This window comes from Antechinus flavipes, chromosome 1 (genome assembly GCF_016432865.1).
Source record: "Antechinus flavipes isolate AdamAnt ecotype Samford, QLD, Australia chromosome 1, AdamAnt_v2, whole genome shotgun sequence".
Classification (NCBI taxonomy): Eukaryota; Metazoa; Chordata; class Mammalia; order Dasyuromorphia; family Dasyuridae; genus Antechinus; species Antechinus flavipes.
In genome coordinates, this window is record NC_067398.1 from 156,473,953 (window position 1) to 156,491,049 (window position 17,097).

General features: G+C 33.0%; 1 protein-coding gene across 2 annotated transcripts in view; it reads right to left on the bottom strand.

Moving 5' to 3' along the window:
- Positions 1 to 498: 498 nt before the first annotated feature.
- The window catches only part of SCAMP1 (secretory carrier membrane protein 1), a 110,890-nt gene continuing 94,291 nt past the window's right edge, over positions 499 to 17,097 (bottom strand). For both annotated transcript variants that reach the window (XM_051991816.1, XM_051991817.1), the window contains 3 exons: positions 14,469 to 14,570; positions 6,163 to 6,280; positions 499 to 3,510 (listed from right to left, as the gene is read on the bottom strand). In XM_051991816.1, the coding sequence (XP_051847776.1) occupies positions 3,346 to 3,510; positions 6,163 to 6,280; positions 14,469 to 14,570 (385 nt within the window). In that variant the 3' untranslated portion in view covers positions 499 to 3,345. The remainder of the gene's footprint in view (positions 3,511 to 6,162; positions 6,281 to 14,468; positions 14,571 to 17,097) is intronic.

The following is a 17,097-nucleotide window of genomic DNA, read 5'->3' on the forward strand; positions in this document are numbered from 1 at the left end:
CCAATACACAGTAGGTATTTATTCTCTACACCAAGACATAAACTGGTATTCATCAGTGACGCTGGGAGTAGAGAAAGGAAGACAAGGGCAAAGGAGGACATAAATGAAACAAAAGCAACAGAAAAAATACTGATATAAAAGTGTCAATTAATTTTTTTAAAAATCAAACAAGCCTAGTTTAAATTTTAGACAGGACACATTAAATCATGTTTTATTTTAGATTGGTCATTTGGGTTTAATTACTTCAAAGTAGATTCCTTTTTAATCCAATATAAGACAAAAATATATCCATTGAATGTTTTTAAATACTTTGGTAAGACACTGTGTATGGTCGGATTCTAAGTGGGTCTGATATGTTATTTCTTGTTTTAAAAGATTATAAAATTACCTATACATTTTAAAACTTGAAATGTGGCATTTTCTGTAAAGTAGGACCTATTGTGTAATTCCTGTCTTTTAACATTTTAATAGATTCTTTAAAACTATACAGAGCAAACATCCAGTAAACAGTATTTTATTTTATGACACTCTATTAATACAATAAATATACAAAACTTTCAAACTACTCAAAACATGCAACATCAGAGGGACAGATGAGAAGGGCATTTATATAGAACCAAGACAGTCACCATGATAGCAAAGCATCATTAGTCATTTACAAAATATACAAACATTCCTTAGATAAATACTCCAAATCCTAAATTACAGACCACTAAGCAATGACTTCCAGTGTTCAAACTTTACTTTGAAATAAATTAGCCACAATTTATTACTAGAAAACAAAAATTAAATGGGTTTTAAAATTGCTCTGTGACTGGAAATACCTGGAAATCTTAGGATAAAGTATAAAACATTTTAACAAATAGCCCTGGCTTTCAAAGTGAACACATGAACTTTTTCTTTTACTGACCAGAGAAAAGTAATTCCTGTAAAACCTCTTTCACACCTGGCTATGGACATCACACCATTATTTTAACACAAATTTTCTCTTTAAAAAACAATACAATTGTAGACACGAATTTGTAACAAGAGTATCCAAACAAATCAATTTCAAAACATTTCCCCACCCCTCCCCTACACAAAAAAAGGACCCAAGGATTTTAGGAATCCTTTTACACTTCATAATGCTAATTTGAACACTGCCCTTTGGGGGATGTGAAAACATTTCCATTCCAAAAGAAACAATAATTAATCTAATCTTCTTTTAAAATTTTAAATATCCTCCCCAAAATAAATTTTTATCTGTAGTTTAATGAAACACCAAAATTGATTTGGAATATGAGGTGATGACTATGAATGAATGCGCTTGTGACATTTATTAGTCAATGTGTTTTTAACGAATATAAAATTATTACAATAAAACATTAAATATTCATTAAATACTCTGATACCTCTTAGCAGCAGGAAGAACTGATCTGAAAGATTTCATTTGCAACGTTTATTTTATAGCTTGTGCAGAAATTATTACTGAAGAAAATTATTTTATGAGAAAAATAGCTTTAAACTTTATAATAGGAACTAGATTTTCCTAAAGATAATGTAGAAATGTATTCCAAGTACACAGATTTGTCATAGTCCCAAATAAACTTAACAGAGCGTCATTTAACTAGATCCACATTCCTTGGCCAAGTTATTTATACAATGATTCTTAAGATCAGTCAGGTCACTAAGTATATCCAGTATTTTATTTACCTTTATAGTATAGAAAGTATGAGGGGGAATCTTTTTAAAGTATTTATTCATTGGTGTTGGATATGAATTTTTGAAAAATAAGGCTTTTGCTTTATGCTCAAACATTATACTCCCTACATATAAATCTCCTTAAAATCAGGTTAATATATGCTGTTCTCTATAAATGTATTATTTCTCCTTAAAAACTGCTCAAGGACCTCCATGGCTTTAAAAGATGACTTGGAAAGATGTAAAGCCAAACATTATACAACGAAAACTTCTACAGAGCATGGAGGCAAGTGAGTAGTATAACCTACACAATTAATACACTTAGCTTTATTTTCATTTCCTTTCTCAGTATAAGCTGAATATTTGAATGTTTGAATTTTACTACTTACTTCCACTTGGAAGTAGTCTTGCTATTTGCAGAATTTAAATAATTCACTTGATTTGTCTCAAACCCCAAAGATTGAAGTGCAATAAAAGGAATTCAAGTATGTGTGAAGCATCAGCTTAAAAAATCATTAGCAGTGACAATAACAGAAGAAAAAATAAGTTAAAACACTGTATATTTATATTTAGGGACAAAGGGCAACCTGATTTGTAAAGGTAAGAAAGTAAATACAATGTTAAAATTACAGTTTTCATTGTTAAAACACAAATTACACACGCAAATTTAAGTCCTAAATACAACCAAAATTTCCCTCCAAATAAGGGTAGAAAAGACTAACCACAAGAGTATGTCAAGAAATAAGAAAACATCTTTTCTTTAACGGCATTTTCTCTAAGACATGAATACTGAATTTTTTTTTAAAGAGCAAATATAATCACTTAATTCTATTCCATCAGTTTCTTTTTCTTTTAACTCAACTGTACAATGCATTGCATATTCTACTGTTAGAATAACTGAACCCCCAAATCAACTTTTATTTGAGTATAATACTCTATTTAAAACATTTTTATGATTGTAAAAACATTCCACCAAATCCTGTAATCATAAATGGTACAGATTGATGCTGAACCAAAATAATAATTTATTAAATAACTCAACAGTACTCATGCAAGCTTATAAGTTGATATCAAAAGAACTACTACTTTAAAAATAAAAAATAAAATGAAATTTACATCAGTTTTTAGTGAATGCACACAGGCCCATCATCTTCAATTTTTAAAGTTTCCACACCAGCAAGCCAAATTGAAATTCTGAAACTCTCAGCCTACCCTATTTCTTTTGTACAAACAGGGAGACAAGAATGAAAAATCAATGCACTTGCTCCTAAATGTTCCTCATATCTAATGAAAGATTCTCAAAAGAATTACTGTAGCTAAAACCTAAATGTATTTTTAATCATAAGTACCATAGTAATTTCAGTGTTCCATCACTGAAGTAAGTCATTGAAACATTCATCCCCCAGAAAATATGGAGAATATTTATTTATCATATAGTATAACCTTTTTCTTTGTGAGGGGTACTGAAATATTGTTCAAGAAAAAAAAAGTTAAGGATTTAAAACAAAGAACTTTTCCTGGTTTTTGCCCATGCACAGGTGAACAAGAAACATACATGCTGTGGATAGTGTGTATTTCAAACATAAAAATCTTCATAGAATAATACAGTAACTTGAGAAAAAGTACAGTCAAAAGGTAACAGTGCATTGTTGTCTGGAGATATTTCTAAATCTGGTTACCCTTGAACGCATTTTGGGCTGCACTTGTTGCTGCTGTTGAAGCTGCATTTGCGGCTGCTGTCTGTACGGTTTTATTAGACATCACACCTGTTGCAAACTCTTGCTGGGCCTTCTCAAAACTAGCACCTGTTGTACGGTATAGTCCATGCACCTTTGGAGGCAAAAGAGAAGGCAAATGGAAAAAACAACCAAATACTAAATGCTCTGGTCGACTACAGAGACACAAAATTTTAAGTAGCTCAGAAAGAAGAATCTCAGAAAGAAGTGTTTAGAAGGACTGAATTACAGTTGGATTTATCACTTATATCTTATAAATCAATACTCCTTAGAAATAGTGAAAAATAAATTAAAGGAGTATAGAAAAAATTACTTTTCAGCTCTATAGATAGGGGAAGAATTCCTTAGCAAAGAAGGGGGAAAAAAATCACAAGAGAAAAAATGGATAATTTTGATTACATAAAACCATAAAGTTTTTGCATAAGTAAAACCAATAAAGCTAAAATTAAAAAGACTTCAGAACTCTGATTAACAAAAGTGACCTATCAGGATTCCACAGGGCTGATTATGAAAAATTTTATTTATTTCCTGATGAGGTGGTGATGGACTAAATGTCTTTTGATTTTTGAATAAATTGTATTATGGAGAAAATATCCAGAATGATATGCATTTTTTTAAGAAGAAATCTATTTTGCTTCACTATGCGTCTTTAATTATAAGGATTTTTTTCTTTTCTTCTAAATTATTTATGAAGTTTGAAGGAAAGAGAATAAACTATTAAATGAAAAAAATTTAAATGTTGAAATAAAACACTGGTTAAGATGCACATTAAGAAAATATTAAACAAATAATAAGTACCTTAAAATTGTCTAGAATCTCTAATAATCATAAAAGTGCAAATTGGAACAACCTTGAGGTATGAACTCATCCCATCATGACTAGAAAACTTGCAGATCAAAAGGCTGGGCAAAGACAATAGACTAATTCATTATTAGTGGAGCTATAAACTGTTTGGGAAAATAATTTTTCAATTATACAAAATTACTAAGCTGGTCAAACACTCTAGCCCAGAAATTCCACTTCTGTGACTATATCCCAAGATTTTTCAAAATGTTCAGAGCATCACTACTTGTGATAAAATGTTGGCTATTACATATGGGAAGAGGGCTGAATCAAGTATAAAATTTGATGTATTTTAAGGAATGAGAAATATGATGAAATCAGAGAACCAGAGAAATAGAAAGAAGAAAGCAAATTCAAAATAATGTTGATGACGATTAAAACAACACAAAATCATATGAGGCAACTGATGGAAAACATAGCAACCAAGACTAGTATAATGATACCAAACCACAGGAAAAAAATCTCCCTTAAATTAATGTCAATAATCTGTGGCATTTTAAAAGGTTCTTTTGGATGTTTGACAGAAAATATCTGCTATGTCAAAATGAAATGTTAATAATTTAAAGCCTATTAAGATGAAAAAACTACTTTGAATTGTTGTCATTTTTTAATATAATAATACTCAAACTAGTCTTCGTGCTGAAATAAAACACTGATTAAGATGCACATTAAGAAAATATTAAACTATCAACAGCCACCTGAAAACTGTCATCAACTCTAATCTCTGCTATCTGATATTCCAAAGCATTGCCAACTTTCTGTAAAGCTATCACACATTCTTTAAATCAAAATTAATTTTACCTTACTTCAGTTTTTTAAAAATATATAATTCATATAGCATTTTCACCTTATGATGTAATTCCCAAAGGGACACAGGTTTCTTTTTAAACTAGTAACTTAATGATGAGCCTGACCCCTGGTGGATACAATTAATGACTAACAAGATATGGACCTTAAAGGATTAAGAAAAAATCGGTTCAGAGGCGTGAAAGAAAATTTAAAGGGGGGAAAAAAAAACACAAAACTAATCATCATCCAGTAAGTATTCACAATTAATTTCACAATAATCTCACAGTAAGACTAAAACCAAATTCATATTTCCTTTGAAACCTGCTTTCCTTGACCTTTGTGCCAATATCACTTCCATTCTAAGACTGCAGTAGGCCCTTTTTATTGATTCTTCCCATAACCAGTTCATTATCAGGCTTTGCCAAGGTTCTCAGCAATAACTTTGATAGTTATCCTTTCCTTTCTTATTTCTCTCATCCTAATTCAGATCACCCTTCTTGCCTGTTATAATAATTTTGAATGACCACATTGCCTCCAGTCTCTGCACTTTAATTTATCCCAGATACAACTTTTAAAACTTATCTTTTTATTGCATGAAAATGATTATGAATCAGACTAAGCCATCCTGGCAACTTCTGAAAAAATCACATGACATAGGACTGGAGATAGGCAAATGTTCTACTTTTTAAAAAGGAAGAAGGACTCATCAAACTATTAGCTAAGATATTTTACTTCAGTCCTTAGCAAAAAAATCTAGAACAAGTTATGGAAGAGATGGATCTGTGAATATTTCAAAAAGAATTGCTATGAGCCATTATGAGTTCAAAAATATGTCATATATTAAACTCATTTTTTAAAACACTATTAACTATAAGAGGACTAACAATAGTAGATAATGTATACTTGAAAGAGACTACATAAAAGTAAAAAACTTGAGACAGAATACATACCTCATCTGATCCTCAGAACAATCCTGTGAGGGTAAAGCTATTCCTTAAAATGACTAAAAGATCTTACACGATTCCACATGTATACTGGATTGCTTAATGTCTGGTGCAGGGGGTAGGAGAGGGAGAAAGAATTTGGAAGTCTAAAATCATACAGCTCATCTTACCTTTTTAAACATAACTAGAGAGATGACTGCAGATGCTGTGAAAAGTGCTGCTATGATCATCATCATAATTCCAACAGGAATACTTTTATTGAGGCCAGTTAAAGATGAAATCCAACCACTGTGTTGTACCAATAAAGACAAGGGAAACAGACATTTAAGTTAATACAGATGAATACATTAATACAGGTGAATGTCTCACTTTTCAAAAAACCATCACTCATTTTGAAATTTTTTTACAATACATTGGATCTGCTTTATATCATGCTACACATATGCTATGTGCTACTTTCTGTATAAATGTTAATAATAATTAAATCAAATGTGTTAAAATGTTCACAAAACTTTCTAAGATACTTCTATGCCTAGATACTTCAAAAACTATGAATTTGCAACAGAGATGTCACTAAGGTGAGAATTTTCACCATGGATACAATCCCCAACCTCTGAAAGCCTTTTGCTTCTTTGTGTCAAACTCAAATAGAAATGGAGACCAGTAAACTATACAAGAGGATCCCTTCTGGTCACATATTGACTTAGTTTTAAAATGCAATGTCATCTTATGTTTGATTTTATTTTTATTTAGTTAAATATTTCTTAATTACTTTTTAATCTGAGTCACTGAAAATGTTGGGGACTGCATGTTCCCACTAGTAGAGTGTTTTGACACCTCTGCCTTAATAAACTGCTTTTCCTAAAATGTCATGGCCAAAACTCTCCTCAACTGCTAGATAATATTTTGCTAATAAGCCACTCTAGACAACAAACAAGTGTTCTTCACTGATTCAAACTCAAGACATTCATAAGAAACATGAAAAAAAGCACCTCCAAAAGTCAATCTCCATGAAATAACAGGCCATACCACTGTCACTGCCTCTTAAAACTCCAGGTCACTTCCAAATCAACATGAGAAACTGTAGTAAGACTTGCATGACACAAAATAAGTGTTTTAAGATAATGAGGTATGGTGCTTCTGTTACATTAAAATAATGAGAAATTTCTGGTTTGTTAATAATTTCATAATAGTATATTTGGCTTAAAATTATTATATGGTTAAATAAATTTAAATTTTCCTTTTTCCTCAATGACAAATGACTAGGTTCTACTTAGAAGGAAGCTGGTTTTTTTTGATATTTAAAAAGTTCTTGTAATAGTTGATGAAAACTATCCTCACATATAAACTAGCACAAATTCAAATACAAAAACATGCTACAGAGAAATATGTTTTAGAAAATAAGAGGAAAATATTTTCAAGGTAATATCATTTGCTGTTATAAGGAAAAAACAACACATCACTTTAAGTTTTACCACAGAAAAGACTATTAAACAAATTATAAAATCCAAAATGCAAGATTGATTTCAATTAACCAACATTTATTGAATATCTAATTATATGTTATGTTAATTTCTTGATGCCAGAAATTCCCATTTTTGGCAATTGACATAGCATATGACACATTACATCAGCAGTATTATTTGAATGCTCCTTTAAAAACATAATTCATATCTATGACAAACACTAAGAAGAAAATTTTTATATTTTTAATACTACAATTTCATATTTGACAATCAGATAAAAAGCACTACTATGACTGACATTATTGACATTTATATTATGTATTCAATCCTCAATGAAGCATATTAAAAAAGGGATGCTGGTAATTTTTTTAACATTATTTTGTTATATATATATATTTTTTTTAATTTTATAATAACTTTTTATTGACAGAACCAATGTCAGGGTAATTTTTTCTTACATTATCCCTTGCACTCGTTTCTGTTCCGGAAAAAAAAAAAAAACCAACAAAAAAAAAACATTATTTTGTTATAAAGTACATATGTTAAAGTTTTCAAAAATAAAGGATCACTCTAAATCTGTTTTTGCAAATTATAAATTATATAGCATCCTAATCCTGACACCTACTCAATGTTCCTTACAATTATCTGCAGTATTTTAGAGAGAGCCTTTCACAGTACAGCAGAAAGAGTAGACTAAGCAGGAGTCCTCTACTTCAGCCTGCCTGTGCTCCAGACAGTGAAAGATAAAAGTAGTTCTGAGTTCCTTCTCCCAAGTCATACAAAGACTTAGCCATTCTAACACTAGTGTACTGAATCCCTTGTACACCCTTGTCCTAACACCATTCTTCTCTTGCCAAATTTGCCTCAACCTAGATTATACCCATCATCTATCTCCTCCACCACTACTCAAAACTTAATTCATGAAGGTAAAAGAACTCTCACATGCTGATTGAATATGTAACTAATTCTTTCTATTCAATAGCATTTAGATTCTGTAACAATGCAGTCATCTTTAATTCCCTCTTCTCAAGAACCTTTCTTCTTACTTTCAGGGAAAAACAGGTTGTTCAATGTAAGCTCCATCTTCTTCCATTTCCTATCTCAAAAACCCCTGACATCATCATGCACTCTTTCTTTCCCTTAGTCTCTGACAAAGAAATGGCTCTTCTTATAGTCTAGATTCACCCCCTCTATTTGTGTATTTGATTATATCCCTTCCATTTTCTCCAATAGAATACCACTTTTCCATTAATCATCACTCTTCTTCTCTCCTCAATCTTTAACCTTTCCCCATCAACTAGTTTATCACCTACTGCCTTCAAACATTTCCAAGGGTCATGACCTCAATAAACCTTCATTAGATACTAACTACCCTCCCCTCAAACTATTATCCTAGATCTCTTCTCCCATTCTCAAACTCAACAGAAAAAATTGTCTACATTCACTTGCCTCCACCTCTGCTCCTCTCATTCACCACCATCCCAATCCCTTCAAATTAGAAATTACAATACCTGAATTCATCAGAATACTGAAATTGTTCTCAAAGTTATCAATGATCTTTCTTTAAAAAAAGATTTTTCTTGATACCCCAGATTTCCCCCTGTATTTCTTTCCCTGGTCTCTTTTAGGAATCATCCCTCAGGACACAGGATTTAAAAAGAAAAAAATTTATTACAACTGATCAACAAATAAAAGGGAAAAAAAAGATGCTACATATAATGTCCACAATATACAGACTCCCCATTACTGTTTCCTTGCAAAATAAATTGGTTTATGGTTGTTATTCTTTCCGATTATATAATTATTTTTGTGGCACTATGTATACAGTGTTCCTAGCTTTATTTACCCCATTCTGTATAAGTTTATGTATTGTCCTATGCCTCTCTATATTTTTTCATCTTTGTCATTTCTCATTACTACAATAATATTCCATTACATTTATGTACTATTGAGCCATTCTCCAATAAATGTATATGTGGTTTTTTTTTTTACCAATTTTTTGCTATCAGAAAAATGGCATAAAAATTCTGATAGGCATGGTACCTTTTTATCAATATACCTTCATACCTTCTTTGGGATATATTCCTGAGAGTGGAATCTTTTGGTCAATGGGTATATGTACTTAACTTTATTTGCATAATTCCAAATTACTTTCCAGAATGACTGTGCCAAGAAACACTTCTATTGTCTTTCCATAACCCCGCCAACAATGACTATTTAATTATTCAAGTTATTGGACTATCTGCTGCAAAAGATCACAAAAACTATATTTAACCAAAAAGTACTTTTACTAAAAATATATTCTAATAACTCAATATACCCTTACTTAGAAGCAGATAACAAAGCAAATAAAAGCAACTCAAGAAGACAAAAACAAATAAAAAGCTGACAAGAAGGAGGTTCCTCCATTACACACCTGTCAGATTGGCTAAGATGACAGGAAAAAATAATGATGAATGTTGGAGGGGATGCGGGAAAACGGGGACACTGATGCATTGTTGGTGGAGTTGTGAACGAATCCAACCGTTGTGGAGAGCAATCTGGAATTATGCCCAAAAAGTTATCAAATTGTGCATACCCTTTGATCCAGCAGTGTTTCTATTGGGCTTATATCCCAAAGAAATACTAAAGAAGGGAAAGGGACCTGTATGTGCCAAAATGTTTGTGGCAGCCCTGTTTGTAGTGGCTAGAAACTGGAAAATGAATGGATGCCCATCAATTGGAGAATGGCTGGGTAAATTGTGGTATATGAATGTTATGGAATATTATTGTTCTGTAAGAAATGACCAGCAGGATGAATACAGTGAGGACTGGCGAGCCTTACATGAACTGATGCTAAGTGAAATGAGCAGAACCAGGAGATCATTATACACTTCGACAACGATACTGTATGAGGACATATTTTGATGGAAATGGATTTCTTTGACAAAGAGACCTAACTGGGTTTCAATTGATAAATGACGGACAGAAGCAGCTACACCCAAAGAAAGAACACTGGGAAACGAATGTGAACTATCTGCATGTTTGTTTTTCTTCCCGGTTATTTATACCTTCTGAATCCAATTCTCCCTATGCAACAAGAGAACTGTTCGGTTCTGCACACATATATTGTATCTAGGATATACTGCAACATATCCAACATATAAAGGACTGCTTGCCATCTAGGGGAGGGGATGGAGGGAGGGAGGGGAAAAATCGGAACAGAAACGAGTGCAAGGGATAATGTTGTAAAAAAAATTACCCTGGCATGGATTCTGTCAATATAAAGTAATTATTAAATAAAAATTAAAAAAAAAAAAAAAGAAGAAGGAGGTTCCTCCAGGTCTAAGGATCTGTCAAACTAATTGCTTTTATACTCTTTTAATATAAAGTATACATAACTGGGTCCCAGATCAACAAAAACTCAAATTATTCCAGGTTTACATTACAATTTCTCTGCTTACAATAGTCTTGGAGAGATATGGTGGAGGTTAGGAATTAATTTAGGCTTACTCAGTACTAACATACTCAGTATCCTGGCCCACAACACTCATCTTTTGCCATCTTTGCCAATTTTCTGGATATGAAGTACTGGGTTTTGTGGATTTTAATTTCTTTTAATAATAGTATTATAGAAAACTATTTATTTCTATCCTTTGACCACCTACATAACAATAATTTCTTCTTGCCAAATATAATGGTCTTCTCTCACCTCTAACACTTCTCAGCACATCAGCTGTACTCCCCACTGCTGCCAGTCTCTCTTCTCAGATTTTTATTTATTCTTTGCTGATCTGCTTCCTACATGCCTGGCCCCTTCTTTTCAGTTTCCTTTGCTGGCACATCATGCCCATCCTATTCCCTAAGGTTCTGTCCTGAGTCCTCTTCTCTTATCCTTCTTATACTCTCACTTCAAAGTACATCTCCAATCCCAGTTTCTCCTCTAAGCTTCAATCCCACATCATCACTTGCCTATTTCAGACATTTCAAAATGAATATCCCAGAGATTTCCTAAACTCCAAACATGTAAAACTGAACTCAGCATCTTTTCCCCTTTTCAAACTTCCCAATTTCAATCAAAGGTTTCACTATCTTTCTAGAGTCTCAAGTTCATTGTTATCGTGGACTCATCACTCTCCCTTACTCCACATATCCAGTCAGTTGTTAAACTTTATCACTTCCACATTCAGATATCTCTTATATCCCACTTCTTTCTATTCACACAGACCCCTGGGTTCTGATCTTCATCACCTTTCACTTAGATGACTAAAATGGGTCTCTTAAATTTAACTTCCTGCCCAGAACTCTACCTAATCCAGTTCAACTTACCCACTGCTGCCAAAGTAATTTTCCTTAAGTGCTAATATCATCATATGACAGTCCTTTAAAGTACTTAATAGATGTCTAGCCCTGATTTTTGTTCTTATGATTCGTTTCAGTCTTGTTTGATTTTTTATGACCCCATTTGGGATTTTCTTGGCAAAAATAGAGAAGTGATTTATCTTGAGGAAACTGAGACAAGGTGAAGAGACTTGCCTAGGGTCACAAAACTAATAAGCATCAGAGACCGGATTTGTATTGTGAAGATGAACCTTCCTCCAGGCTAAAGACTCTACTCCACTGTACCAGCTAGTTGCTCTTTAGACTTTTTTTGCCTGGACCCAGAGCAGTAATGGGTGAAAGTTACAGAAAAGCAAACTTGAAAAGATGGTCAAAAACAATCAGTTTGGAAGCAGAAGGCTTTTCTTCACTAGAAATCTTTAAATAATAGCTGGGTAAAAAATAAAAAATAAAAAAAATAAACAATAGCTGGGTGATCATTTCTTCAGATTGTTTAGGGGGAATTCTGATTCAAGTACCGATTAGAATAAATGATGGTTATCTTTCCCATAGCTGTAATAACTCTCCTAGCATGAAGTTTAGAATGTAGGGTAGAAATTCTTGGGCACCAGTAATGTGTTAATTCTCTACAAATCTACACTTATATAAGAGAAGATGCCTCTCTTAGTCATTAATGCCCCAACTCATCTCAACTGATATAAAAAGGATAGCTTTTTATTCACAAATGGAGATTGACTAAACCCTGAAAAAGTAGACCAAGATATGAACTTTTCTGTATTGCAGCACAAATAAACAAATTATACAATCTATGTTGAAGAAAAAGTTTCATCTTTTATTTGCTCAAAAGAAACACAAGAGCTAATGAGGCATAGCTAGCCTCGAAGTCAACTATATCAAATTACTTAACTTCTCAAGGTAAGGAAGGGAGAGAGAAAGGAAGAGAATATAGAACTCAAATTTTAAATGATTTTAAAATTTGATTTTAGGGGGCAACTTGGTGATACAGTAGATAAAGCACCAGTCATGGAGTCAGGAAGACCTGAGTTCAAATCCAGGCTTAGATATTTACTAGCTATCTGGGCAAATCATTTAACCCCAATCCTACTTGTACCATCCCCAATTGTCTTTACATACAATTGAAGAAAAAAAAATTTTTTTAAAGAAAAACCTGCATTTGATTTTGATATGACAGGACCACTATCTAATCCCCCCAGTCCCAATGATTAGACAAGTTTTTCCTTGAAAAGGATCAAAGCCGCCCTTCTCCTGCTTGATTGTCTAGGGAAATTAAGGCTCAAAATATCCCTGAAATAACTTTCTTATACCTGTGATCATAATTAAGTGGCTTCCAGTTTACCCATGGACCTTTTTTAAAAGGCTTTCTACATAAAGACACAGTAAGGCATATCAACATCATTTGGGCCACCACATTACTCTGCTGACCAGACCCATTTTTAAATAGAGGGAGCACGTCTCTGATCTTTCTAACCTAAGTACTTCTATAATCATACTGAATATCTTTTCTAATTTATGACTAAACAACTCTCCTTTTTAAAACTTTTGAATGATGAAATTAGTGTCTCCTTCTAACAGCAAACCTGAAGTAGGCCCACCCATTACCCCCTGCCCCTGACCATCCTTGCTGTGTGTTCTGGGGGTAGTCATTTGAGTTCTCAATGCCCTGGTCAGTAGTATCAAAGTCAAATCAAAAGGAAGACCACTAAACCCTACATAAGGATCCCTGTGGGCTATGTATCAACTTGCAAAATTTGTTTTTATTTGTTTTGTGAAACACTTACTGATTTTATCTTAATATGATTTGGGCAGTACTTGGAACTGAGACATGGGAGTGGGGAAGAAAGGGAACATGCTTGACAGCTCTGCTCTATATGACTGACTGTTTAAAAAAAGTAGTAAGGTGAAGAAAAAGTGAAGACTAGCATTGGAGGAAAAATTCTTCAACCAGCAGTTCCCTAGATCATTGAATTCACAGGTCCTGTCAGTATTCCCCAAGAAACACAGAGTAAAGTATTCAAAAAGATTATGATTCCATGACTGTAATACAAAACACTGAAAAGCAGTGGAGGATAAAATAAACATGCAGAAGACTAGATGTGTGACCTAGTTAAGTATGGACAGAAGAAATAACTAGGAGTAAGGCAGAAGAAACAACAATAAATCAATGTGAGATGACAGAGATCTCTGTTGGCATCTGTAAGGGGATCCATTCCAACTAACAACGGTGCTATCTTGAGTTTAGACTCTACTACCTCATCAGCCTCATGGACCACATATGGAGGGTGCCATGTTACCTCAAAAGATGAAATTAAGGAAGAAAAAACAGAACAGGGCAAGTATACAGAGAAGAAATACATGCTTTCTATAAAAACATAAAAATTTACTTAAAATTTTAATACAACTTACAGAAAATAGATTGGTCTTTAAATTTCATGTTCAACCTATCGTAAAAATAACAGAGTGAATATAATCTACAAAACAATGATTCAGTCCAAGTGTCATCTTTCAACAATATTTTGTTAAACTAAGTTAAAAAAATAAGTCGAGAAATATCATTTGCATATTTATGTTATAGTATGGAATTCTTTACCTTTATATTTTTGAAATCTAATATATTACATAAATATGCTAAGACTGTGACAACTAAGAAAAATTAAAGTTAAATAACTTACCAATTGCCCCAGCTCTGAAATCCAGCAGCCTGAAGTACATGTACAGCAAACTGACAAATATACACAAAGAAGAATACAAAGAATCTGAAGGAACTGTCGCTCCTGAAAGAAAAGGAAAAAATAAATATTTTTCTCACTAAAAAATGACACACATTAATGTATAACATTTAAACTAACAGGAGGAAACAAGTATCTCAGACCCAAAGAGCCACTTAAATACCTATCACTGAAGGGAAAAAATTCTTTTGTATTGCACATAGATGTACAGTTGAAGGAAACTGGAAAAAAGCCATGTTTTAACTCTTTGAAATCACCACCAATTTAGAAAGGCCTTTTAGTGAATAAATATATAAATTGAGATTTATCTTTTGGTACTTTCCCCTCTTAAGAATACAACAACCTATGACAAATAACTTATTCCAAAGAATTGTAGCATTGCAGAAATAAATTCATAGGTTCTATGACTCCACATTTCCAGAAAATCATACTAATAAAACAGTCACATTTTAAAGAAGTTTAAAGTTGCGTAAATTTAAACGATATTGTCTAAACTTCAACAGCAGGAGCAGGAGTATTCACGTTTCTGACAACTTTTACTTAGTATTTCTTTCACATAAGTAGTATGAGAAAAACAATTACATTCTTGCCATCAAGGAGCTTACAATCTGGCAGAGGTGAAGAATCGAGTATATATATTTAACTCAAATACTTCAGAATTCGATTCATAAATCATAAACATATAGAAATTTAAGGGTAAATACATAGAAGGGAGTAAATACAAAGAGATTAAATGTACAGAAGAGGCTAAATAGAATGAAAGATCTGAAAAGGAAGAAATGAGTTGAGAAAATCAGAAAAAGTAAGATGGGAGCTAGGTCTTAAAGAAGCTTTCCACAGGCAGAAATATGGGTAGAAGTCTACTCTAGACATGGGGAATAAAATGGCCAAACAGTCAGAAGCCTCTGAAGGCTAGAAATGTAGGCTGGATCCAAAACATCAATGCTTTATTTGGCCTCACAACCTGGTTAAAGCAAAATATCTGGGGTTCAGGAATTCCAGAAAATTGATACTCAAGAAAATAGTATAACCACAAGCTTAAACTGTTATATAGCACAGCAAGCAAGCAAAGAATATATACATACCCACACTATATGACAATATAAGCAAAAGTATGTCCCCACATGCAAGCAGCTCAACCCAGCCAGAGCATGATGAGGGAGACATATTAGAACAGCAACATGCTCAAAATTGGGGTTTGGGTTGCAAGGTTACATACCCTAAAAATGGGCTTAGTTAAGAATAGGTAATTGATGCCAGAGGTAGAAGGGGACATTCTTTTTTTTTTTTTTTTTTAAATAGCTTTTTACTTACAAGTTATATGCATGGCTAATTTTTCAGCATTGACAATTGCCAAACCTTTTGTTCCAATTTTTCCCCTCCTTCCCCCCATCCTCTCCCCTAGATGGCAGGATGACCAGTAGATGTTAAATATATTAAAGTGTAAATTAGATACACAATAAGTATACATGACCCAAACAGTTACTTTGCTGTACAAAAAGAATCGGACTCTGAAATATTGTACAATTAGTCTGTGAAGGAAATCAAAAATGCAGGTGGACAAAAATATAGAGAATCGGAATTCTATGTAATGGTTCATAGTCATTTCCCAGAGTTCTTTCACTGGGCGTAGCTGATTCAATTCATTACTGCTCTACTGGAACTGATTTGGTTCATGTCATTGCTGGAGATGGCTACGTTCATCAGAATGGATCCTCATATAGTATTGTTGTTGAAGTATATAATGATCTCCTGTTCCTCCTCATTTCACTCAGCATCAGTTCATGTAGGTCTCTCCAGGCCTTTCTGAAATCAACCTGCTGGTCATTTCTTATTGAACAATTATATTCTATACTATTTATATACCACAATTTATTCAGCCATTCTCCAATTGATGGGCATCCACTCAGTTTCCAGTTTCTGGCCACTGCAAAGAGGGCTGCCACAAACATTCTTGCACATACTGGTGAAGAAGAAGGACATTCTTAATTAACCCAGATGTGATAGAAAAATTCTTGGAGTCACATAACAATACTAGAAAGACTCAAATGTGGGAAGTTTCTTTATCTGGACTACAAATAGATCTGGATCTAATGTTAACTTAGAAGAAGAATGTCTTATTAAGATCCCTGCAGAAGTTCAAGAATTGATCCATTCAAAAAGCTAGAGGACCTATATACCTGACACAAGAGCTAACTATGGAAAAGAACAGTCTTTTGACTATGTGTTTCTATTGACATCAGAACCATTTAATCTAAGTGATTTCACATTGGAGTCCTGCCATCATAAATATAAAATCAAACAATAATTATAACATCAACAAAATAAAATTTACAATGGTCATGGTGAATGACTTCAATTGCCAAGTTGCCTTTGTATTTTATCAGGATATATAATGGGGGATCCAATGAAGTTTTCTAAATAGGGAGGTGGCCCATTCATACAATTAAGAAAATTATTTTCAGTAGAAATGTGAATGATGAATTGGAGGGACTAAGGAAGATGAGGAAATCAATTATAAGGAAACCTATCATAAGAAACAGCATAATACTGTGATGTGACATCAAGTGAA